This window comes from Limulus polyphemus, unplaced genomic scaffold (genome assembly GCF_000517525.1).
Source record: "Limulus polyphemus unplaced genomic scaffold, Limulus_polyphemus-2.1.2 Scaffold99, whole genome shotgun sequence".
Lineage (NCBI taxonomy): Eukaryota > Metazoa > Arthropoda > Merostomata > Xiphosura > Limulidae > Limulus > Limulus polyphemus.
In genome coordinates this window covers 535072-546240 of record NW_013665709.1, presented here as the reverse complement: position 1 = coordinate 546240, position 11169 = coordinate 535072, and the positions used below count along the sequence as shown (strand labels likewise).

Genomic DNA, 11169 nt, shown 5'->3' with positions numbered 1-11169 from the left:
GAGCAGCTCATAGTAGCTCATGGGTAATGTAATTCGTTAGTGTGACATGAGCTGCACATTCCCCAAGTGAGTTATAACTTATAATGGCACAGATAGTAGTTAGAAACGGTTCAAAAGGCAATAAAATTTAATCATAAATAGATAAATAAAAATGTTTCATGAGGCAAACACGTGAGCAGCTCAAAGTAGCTCGTGGGTAATGTAATTCATTAGTGTAACACGAGCTGCATGTTTCCTAAATGATTTACAACTTATAATGGCACGGTTAGTAGTTAGATGTGGTTCAAAGGACAATAAAACAATAAAATGTAATTATAAATAGATGTATACTCTTTCAAACTTAGAGCTACTTAGGATAAATGAATGTAGTTTCATGTTACAATCTGAAGTCATTCTAGAAAGAAAAAATGAGTAATTTAGATTTATTTAAATTTTTTTTAGTGGTTATGAGGTCGGTCAAATTGACCGAGCCTGGGTTGAGAGAGTTAATGGTTGCTAGTGCGAAATTGGTTTGATAAAAGCACACCTGCCTGGGCAACACTCGCCAAAGAGGAGGATCCTGTGAAAAAGAGGTAAGGGAAAGTAAAGAAGAGACAATATTAGTAATGAAGACACTCACACCTCCTTATAAACTAATGGACATGGTTAAGGTAGCTACAGGGGGCAGTCGAAAACCCTCAGATGAAGATACTGCCAGATCATGCAAATAATGCGAGATAAAAGTATTGAAGGAGATACCAGCTCACACAATGTCTTTCAGTGGGCAATTCAACCAGGCCATTAAGGACATAGAATTGTGACGAATCCAATGAAATGTGACTCGCAGAAGTCTCCTCACCCCCAAAGAGAGCCCAGAATAAGTGATATAGGTGAATTTTTGTACCCACCTTGACAAAGTAACTGGCAATAAATCCCAGGAAACTGAAAGATCCCAATGAATAAAAAGTCATTGTCTATAGCACCTCTAAAGGCATTAGTGTGAACAATGTAACACTTCAAGGCCCTCCCTGAACATAAACAATTGGGATCTGATTGGTCATAGAGGTGAGAAATATTGGTCAGATGAATCAGTGAAAAGGATTTATCCCCTTCCCTGGCTGCCAGAGTCTTAAGTAAGAAGGACTTGTCCGGGTATAGGAGGACATAGGTAAAATGATAAAGTGCCCTGTGCACATGCAGCACAAACAACTCTGACCAGCAACATCTGCAGGCCAGCAGCAACAAAAAATAAACCTTAAGAGAAAGGTGATACATGGTACATGAGGCTAAGGGCTCAAACAAATGTTGAGAAAGAGCATGTAATACCACCTTAATATCCAAGTTAGGTAACTGAAACGGTTGTTTGGGATGAAGGACCTGAAACAACTTGAGGAGGTCAGAAAACACTGGGGACTCAAATCATTTTTGTCTCAATTATCAAAAGGTAGATGATAAGGCAGCTTTATACAAGGTGATTGTGGAAGATGCAAAACCCTTGTCAAAGGAGCCAGGTCAAAAAATGAAGTGGATTCAACCTCCTCGCAAGAAACCATTTTTGATATGTGTGCCATTTCTGTTGATAAATGTCCATTATGGGACTATACAAAGACTGAGACAGACATATGACAACCTGAGAAGTTAAATCGTTTTGCAGTGCGAAGAACCACATAACCTCCATGCATGAAGCTTGAGCTTCAGGATGGCGGGGTGTATGATATCAGATCGTGGCTGCTGCAATAGGAATGGCCAAAGAGGAAGTGGAAGAGATGGGCACATCTGAAGGTACTACAGAAGTGGAAACCAGGGAAACGTAAGACACCACCATGGAATTGTCAAAGTTTAGTATGATGATTTTCCCCCTTAATAAGTTCAGACCTTGAAACATCACCCTTTGAATAGCAAGAAGTTCAAAAATACTGTGTAGGGAAGCCTCATCATCCATTCATAGGCCCTGGAATTCTTGAATGTTGAGATATGCATCCCATCCCTGAAATGAGGCATACATGAAGAGATGGATCTCTGGATTAGAGGAATAACTATCATAGTATTATTCCGATCTAACCACCACTCGAGATCAAAGATGTTGATCCTGAATAAGGAGAGAACACAAGAACACTGAAGGGATCACATCTGCACTTGTCCCAAAGGAATGTGAGATTCGAGTGATACCCACATCCCTCCAAAAAGAAGAACCTTCCGTGCAGTGGAAGATGGAGAGGTGAGTAAGAGTCAAACTGCCTGTTCCATAGCATGGAGCTGGATGGGAGTCAGCTAAGCCCAAATGAGATATGAAAAAGTGATGAAAAAGATACCCAGATGGTGGAGTAAGAACAGATTTCTTGGCTCTGATAATAAAACCTGCCTTGGTTACTTCTGAAAGTAGAATTTAGGTGTGACATTCTGCCAACTGATGAGATGGTGCCAGCAATAACCAGTTGTCCATGTAATGGTGTGTGCACAGACCTAGAGAAAAGAGGTGATGAGAAAAAGCTTGTACGATTCAGCAGAACACATATTGTGCCGATGCTGGTCTGAAGGGCAGAGCTATGAACTGCAGCAACTGACTCTTGCACAAAAAATGCAGATAGTGACAGAACAAATCTGTTATGGGAACATGAAGATAGGCATCAGCAACATCAAACTTGGTCATCCACAGTCCTGGTAAAAATTACCAATGCACAGTGAGGAATGACTACATCATGAACCTAATGTAGATGAGAAAGTTTAATGACCAGATGCCAATCTCCTGTCTTCTTGGGCACAACAAACAGACTGGAATAAAACCCTGGAAGAACTGGGACAACTCTCTCCACTACTCCTTGATGAACAAATATTTGATAGGCCTGGAATGATGTTCCAAAGACCAAAGATCTGCTGAAGGTGGAAATGCTAGAGGTTGGGTGGATAATGGTGATGAAGATGTGAACTGAACTCTCTCCACTGCCCCTTGAAAAAATAGTTGATAGCCCTGGAATGAAGATCTGAAGTCCAAGAATCTGGGGGAGGCAGAAACACTACAGGTTGGGTAGGTAATGGTGATGAAGATGTGAAATGAATGACTAATCCTGATGTAAGGGCCTTTAGTACCCATGGATCCGTGGTTAAGGATTTCTGCACATACAGAAATTCTCAGAGCCGAGCTCCAACAGACCCCAAAGGCATACTGTAGCACCATCACATCTGGCAGCATTCCAACCGAGCAGAGGAACCTCATGGATATGGACGGAATATATTCTTGGTACCTATGGACTGAGGGCTGATGTCAGGGGTTTTGGACACTCAAATAGGGGGCAGAACTATGGCCTCCTGTCGGAGCCAAGGGAAGTTGAGAAGCCAACAACAACAGAGATGATGAATGCATATGGTTGATATCAACCTTTTATTCCAAAGACTCTGGAATGCTCGCAAAAATCAAGGGTCAGAGAAAGGGGTCTCACATAATTCACAAAGGGCAGCAGCCGGTAGACGAATGCCCTCCAACAATATATCTCTACCCCACAAATCCCGACAACATACCAGCCAAGAGACTTGGGAAAGTGGAGAAGCTGACAACTGAACTAAGGTAAATGCTAACATTAATCCCAACTCGTCATCAAATTGATGTAGTGATCGCTGAGAGGCTTCCAACAAAAGTTGGAGAGATGATAACTATCTAAGCACTGTAGTTAGGATCAGACGAAACCTAGAAAAGTGACCACAGACTTTATTCTGGAACCCCAAATTTCCAGGAGTGGGTCTATTCTTTGAGAGTCTAAATATGTGTCCACCTAGTAGTGGTAAGCTAATGCATGTTCTTCTGACAAACATTGCATACAAGGCATAGCCATCCCATTAACATAAATGAGTACTAAACCTCTCTGCATGAACCACAATATCAGGGGATGGAGGGACACCTTTCCACCATCAAGGAAGGTGCAGACTCAAAAGCAACAAGGGAAAGACTCAAACAACACATACTCGATTTACCAAGTGAAAAAAAAAGGAGCTGGAGGCAGTTGATCCCAATTTGGCCTCCTGAGAAGCCGGCAGTATAAAGGAAGGTGCTGGAAAAAAGGGAACCTAAATTCTCTCCAGAATGTCCAAGACTGCCCACAAATGCAGCCTCAGAGCCCCCTGAAGAAACACCACCAGACCGAATATATGTCCCCATTTCATTACGAATAAGGTCACAGACAGCCTCAACTGAAAGTGACTCCCACACCACTCTTGACTGTTGAGAAATGCTAGATATCAGAGGTGGGATAGGAGAGACCTGATTTGCCTCCGTGCCAGAAACAGTAGTCCGGGAATTCATGTCATATATTGGATCGCCAAATGAAAAAAAAAAGTGTTTCTTTTATTTTTTAAATGAAAATCTACTAGGTAACATGAACAATGCTCAAAGTATCTCCAATGGTTGTAGTACAGAGAAACCAATTAGTGAATGCTTTTTCGAGAAAAAGTGATAATATTATTGAATGAGGCATTTATAAACAGTACCGGCCCAGCATGGCCAGGTGGTTAGGGCACTCGACTCGCGGGTTCGAATCCCCATCCCACCAAACATGCTCGCCCTTTCAGCCATGGGGGCATTATAATGTGACGATCAATCCCACCATTCGTTGGTAAAAGAGTAGCCCAAGAGTTGGCGGTGGGTGGTGATGACTAGCTGCCTTCCCTCTAGTCTTACACTGCTAAATTAGGGATGGCTAGCGCAGATAGCCCTCGTGTAGCTTTGCGCGAAATTCGAAAACAAACAATAAACAGTACCAGGATAGAGGGTGCTTTGACACAGATGGAGAGTGTCAGAAGACAGATATCACCAAAGGCAATTAATTGGGGAGTAAAAAACTGGAGCAAGCAAGAAAAAATCAGACCAATTCTTAGATGGGAAAAAGAAGGAAATCGTAGCTGTCGAGTAATAACTGTAGTGTGAACTGAGGTAATAATGTTTCAGAATACATTTTATAAGAACATACAAAAAAGCTACAAATAAGCATAAGAGTCAAATAACTGCTATGGCATAAAGCACATACACACATTTTGATTTTTACTGCTTCATGTTTTTTGTTTGTTAATAATACACATACATCGACAAGAAGGACCTTGTTTAACTTGAATAACTACAATTATAATAGAAAAAGATGTTCAATAATATAGTCTTAACTTAAGATGAATAACAATGCTGTTTTTGTTTTAATAGTGCAAAGTTACACAATTGGCTATCTGCACTCTGTCCACCATAGAACCTCAATATTTTGCACTATAAATCCATAAACATTCCCCTGACCCACCAGAGGGGAGAAGAAGAATCAGGATCTCACTATTAATAAAAGATATTAACATTTTATAAAACTCCAAAAACAAGAAAACTAAAGAAGAAGGAACTGATTATTTAAGACAAATCAATATTAGGCCAATTTTCAAAGTATGGCAGGTCAGTAGGAAAAATATATTATCAAGCAAAAATCCATAATATTATATATTATTATATAATGGAACATTATATTTTAATTTAGGTCAATACACTAGTATTTAGCAATTATACAGACAGTATTCCGTGTATTTATTTATCAAATGAAATTGGTTCTTAAATCAAATGGAATAAGTCAAGTGTACAAAGAATATCAGACAGGCAGCAGCACTGCCTATGAAGGAATGGCTCGACTTGTTCACTGAAATGGTATTTCAACAAGTCATCAGAACTTTACAATACTATACAGTCTTTCCTTTTATAACAATATCTATGTAACGACTGAGTCACAAGTTCCGGGAATGTCTGTAAAAAAAGCAAAATGCTTGAATTGCCCCTTGAAGTTAGCTTTTTTTACAAAAATTTGGTGTTTCCTTTAAAAGCATAAGTACAGGGTGAACCAGGAATTACCAGCCAATACTAGATAAACAATAAATATTACAGTGGGAACCTCATTACATTTATAACTGGGTTATAAATACAACCTTCCTATGTCTATTGAAACACTGCATTAAAAAGAACAAATAAACAAGTAAGGAAAAACTTTTTAAAAAAGGAAATAAATGTAGGGATGGCTAATATCAATCCTTCAAAAACAATGCAAACAAGACAGTAGGGATGGCATTTGCATCATCTCTAAATAACAGCACAGGCAAGAATTAACATATAGCAATATATATAACTATTCAATCAAAGTTGAGTTTAATTTATCCTATTTTTGTCTGTTAACATTCTACTACACTGTGTGCCTGTGCTATCTTGTTTGCATCATTGTTTTTGAAGGATTGATATTAGCCATCTCTACATTTACTTTCTTTTTTGAAGTTTCTTCTTTACCTGTAAATAATAAAGTGGTAGATAAATAAAATGATATAAGTTACTTTTCTTTGTTAATATAACAAGATGACACTGGTAACTTAAAATTGCACAACCTATGAATATACACAAAGTAGCATGGACAGCAAATTAATAAAACAAACTTTACCATTTGAGGCTTTAACCTCGCCATTTTTTCACCATGTTCTACACAGGGAGGAGGAAATGTCAGTAATAGCAAACACCTCTCAAATTATTATAGGTTTCAGCATTCAACAGCATGTGTAACAGCTGCAAAGTGGAATGGACAATCTGGCTTTCTGAGATAATATTCAGTAAAAATGTTTAGAGTTTTCATAAAATATTTGTAGCTGTTGAATGCTTCATATACCTGTGTATACATATTGTTCAGATATAAGATCGTTTTAAATTGCTTTTGCAATTGTCATTGTCATCTTTGTAATGCTTTATATCAGAGGGGGTGAAACTCAAAAGCATCAACCATTCTTCCCACTTTTGCGAGACGAGTTGAAAAAGGAACACATTTAAAAACATCTGGTAGTGAAGAATAATGATTTTAAAGTATTACACACTAGAAACAAAGGTAACAACAACTGAATTTAATGTACCTATTCTCATTTTGCTATGTGATTTATTTAGTTTTAAATCCTGTCCTATTAGAACCATGGGTCTGCATATTATATTTTATTTTGAAAGGAACAATAAAATGTTTAAGTCAGCATGAATTTCTTAGGGTTGGTCAAGTAACTGGAACCATACTGATATTTTTTATTTGGCCTTATAAAGAATATTTAATCATGACGGAAATTTGCTATTTCCTCCTTTAGTTTTACCAGATACCAATATCTTTTATTATAAGTGAGATCCTTATTCTTCTGAAGTTCAAGTTTGAGAAACTGATATAGCAGTATGTGTATTGTTGTTCTTTCACTGGCAGGTTCTTTTAAATCATCTGGTGAAGATAATTCAACATCCAATCCACCTATCATAAATTAATTTATTTCTTCCTTTAACATTTCTACAAACTTGGACAGTTGTAGGCCTATATTACAAATGACATTCAAACATTTTTAACAATACAAGGATTAAAATCAAGTTTCTTATACAGAATAACTCAACAAGTGCAATAGTTAACACAAGTCCAAATACTTCAGGAAAACACAATGACTGATTCAACTCTCTATCTTAAAACAACTTTAAACACTTCACAACTATTTTGTATTTATAACCTACTTTTGTATTTACAATAACAATTTGACTTGAACATATAATTTTCCAAGCATTTTAGGCATATCTTACCATCATGTACCCTTGAGCTAACATAGAAATTACAATATTAAAAATATAGTTTACAATAACATACTATCATTCTGTGATAGCACCAAGCAAAATATATTTTACTGAAAAAAATTTACTAAAACCATAAAACTAAAAACAAAACAATGAATGAAACAACTTTTATTACATAAAAAACTTTTTTCCGTCTTTCAAGCCAATCCGAATAACAAAAATTCAGAAATTTTAATCTAAAATATGATTTGAGGTTGAATATTTGCTATTTTCTCCAACAACAACACTAGCAATAAAGAAAAGCAAAATTATTTTCCTCTTTTCAAAGAAAACGTTTTTATATCTGACCCATTTACAGGATTAGGCTTCCAAGAGAGTATCTTTTTTTTTTTATTTGTCAAAGTACCTTTACATACTACCTAATTAAGACCAAACTAATATTACTATGCAAGATGTATGTAAGAAGGTGTAATTACAATGTAACTAGCAGTTGACCTTTATCACTAAATAGTGACAATATAATTTAAACTGTAAAAAGAAATTCAAACAAGATAAAACTTTCTTTCTTTATACTGTAATAACAAAACTTTTAAAACCATTTTATACCACATTTTAAGAAAACACCACAATCATAATGTCACAAATTAGGGTTAAAACATATCCTATCTTTTTATTTTTCTGCAAAAACATCTGCCTTTTGATTTGAACAATTCTTAACATACCTGACAATTGATTTAAATGATACAACACAGATGTAATTAAATAAAATGTTAAGTGAGGATTTTATATTAAGGATGTTTAATCTTATTGTTCAGTTCATACATGCAAAAAATTTTTTTTCTTAGAGCATATTTGAATATTTTTCTAAAGTTAATACCTGCGACAGGGTTAAGGAGTTGTCTGATTCTCAAGTAGCTGATGGTTAACCTCATGAGTGAAGCTTTATCTAACTGTGAGCAAGCAAAAGGTAATTGACTTGCAAGCAGAGAGTAAATTTCAGTTTCTTTACTTCGTCGACTACGGGCAGCATCACGGGACTTTTCTTTTCGTTTCTCAGAGTTTCTGAAAGAAGAATTTAAATAACACTGTTGAAAAGATTACATGAAAAAAATCAAAGCATTATAGTTAAAATGTACATAAATGTACATATGCTTGTAACATCCATACTTCAGATCTTGAAGTGAGCAAAAGGTATCAAAAAACCAGTAACAATTAGAACTGGTATCAATTTTAAAAGCAAGAATCTGACAAGTAAGGCAAGCAATCCCTTATCTTACAAGGTAATGTACTTGGAAAGATTAAAAGTTTGTTATTCTATAACCAAGGCAACAGAAAAGCAATCAAATGATCAGGGATTTAATATGTTCAGTTTAATTCACTTGCTCCAATGGGCATAATATTGGATTTTCATATTTCTGCAGACACACTTAAGACTGAAAACAAATAACATATATATGAGCAAGTTTGGCAATGAAAACTACTGTTCAAGAACACAAAAATTACCCCCTCCCTGTCCAATATTATCTGAAGTAATCTTGTTTTTTAGCACAGCTATAGCCCAACATCTGTAACTTGATCAAATTTTATAACACCTAAATAACATGCCCTGATGTTTGAAAGATGTACAAGGGCTGTAACAGCTCCTGCCAAACAGTACACAGAGGCTGTTAATGAGTTGATGCTATATCTCTATTCTTTGTTAACATTACTGGAGAATAAAGATAATCTGTATTGACTGAATTGTACTGTTTTTCTATTAAGTGAACCTGTAGTCCTTTTTCAAGGGCAAAGTAAAGGAAAAAAACACAAACATGTCCTAGTATATTAATTTGATGAATAATCAAAGTACCAATCACTAAAATTTTTATATCCAGTAAAATTGGAAAAATTATAATGTTATAATCTCCTTAAAGTCTGGCACATAACATCATCACTATAACCATACGATAATTACTCTTTTGTAACATACAGACAAGAGTAAAATGATATTTATTTATGTTTTTACTAGGAAATAAAATATCAGTTTCACTATTTGTTCAAAAAATTAAGTCACAAACTTGCTTCTAATATGTGTTCCTTTTTTTTCCTTTGTACATAGAAAACTATTTGTTTTAATCAACAGAAGGTTCTCCACTGTGTTACATGTTTTAAACTAAGGCTTTGGTCAGTGAATATCTGGGTAAGGTGACTAAACCCTGCCTGAATGATATTATTACTAGGCCTTATGCAGAGCACTATTTCCACCAGCATACAAACATTCTTAAATTCCTTCCTTCTGTATAGAAGCACAGACACTCACAAAGATCCTTAGCTTTGACTCCAATTATATAGTACTTAACCATTTTCTTGAATTCTTTCCATTCTGAGCTTATATTAGTTTTATCAAAATTGTTAATTTTTAATGTCCCATAAAAATGCTCTGCAAGTAAATTTAAACACTCAGTTTCTCTGGTGGTGGTATCTCAGTTTGCTGGGTTTATCCAAAACATACTTTCATAAAGTTCACTCTCAAATGAGGAGAATCTTGATTTAAGACAAGCCTTGTACACTTGGAATGACTATAATTTTCAGTTTGTCTTCAGTTTTCTCAGCACAGTCTACATTGTCCATCAGACTGTTGTTGACATTGACAGTAGTGTATTTCCTGTTTTCTTTTTATGGTGCTCTACTTTAAGCAAAGTGCTCTTAAGATGCCAGAAATCTGATTTCATTTCCAGTTCAAGTTTGAACTTTTTAAAAAGATTATCCTACCATGTACTTGAAGTTTCTTTCTTGAGTTCCTATAAGTCATCCTTTGCTTTTTCTACCATAGGCAGTATCTGATAGCATAAAATGTTTTCTTTTTCATACTGGATACACAACTTTGCTGAACAAACAACATTTTGACAGAAAAGTAGTCTTTCATCTCTTTTTTAATAGTCCATGAAATTTAGCTGATACTACTCTCTCTTTGCCACTGGCAAAGGAATTCTTTACTGCTTGAGCAAGAATTACCCACCTACTCAGTATATTATTTACTCCATATCTTATGTGTGCAACAAATCTTGCATCATGCACTTTGGGAAAATTAAAATGCTGCACATCAAATGCATTGGGAAGTTGTCTCAAAGTGTCTTTTGAACTTTCCAGATCATTTGAATAAGTAATATATAGTTGTCATGAAGTATTTCACTTCAGCAAATGATTTAAATATACTATCTTTCCACACCAGTTCAACTCTATGGAAAATGCAGAGAATGCCTAGAACACAAAGGTGATTGCCATTTTTCAGTTTTGTTAGCAAACCATTGTAAATGCCAGTATTAACAAATGCTCCATCAGCTGTAGCTGAAACCAGCAGGTAAGTAAAGTGCATTTCTTTACTAGAATTCAAACTTTTCCACCACCTCTGAATACATCATCAATGCTCCTCTTTAGATTACTTGCATCTGCATAACCAAAGCTATTAATGTCCTTTGCTTGACTGTTCTAATGAAAATCAATTCTTTTTTCACAGCCAGTTTTTCTTGCCTGACTTCCATCACTAAGCTCTATGAAAGCTATTGCTGAACATAAAACCATTATATTTTCTCAGGAATGGCTTCTGCCATGGGTGAAATTCTGCCAGTTTA

At 35.8% G+C, this 11169-nt stretch overlaps 1 protein-coding gene across 1 annotated transcript in view; it reads right to left on the bottom strand.

The window, feature by feature from the left end:
* Positions 1 to 10581, bottom strand: part of LOC106469820 (hypoxia-inducible factor 1-alpha-like) — a 61641-nt gene extending 51060 nt beyond the window's left edge. Inside the window, exons 1-2 of the mRNA XM_022399308.1 lie at positions 10577 to 10581; positions 8436 to 8620 (exon numbers count right to left, since the gene is read on the bottom strand). Of these exons, the coding sequence (XP_022255016.1) occupies positions 8436 to 8620; positions 10577 to 10581 (190 nt within the window). The remainder of the gene's footprint in view (positions 1 to 8435; positions 8621 to 10576) is intronic.
* Positions 10582 to 11169: the final 588 nt, after the last annotated feature.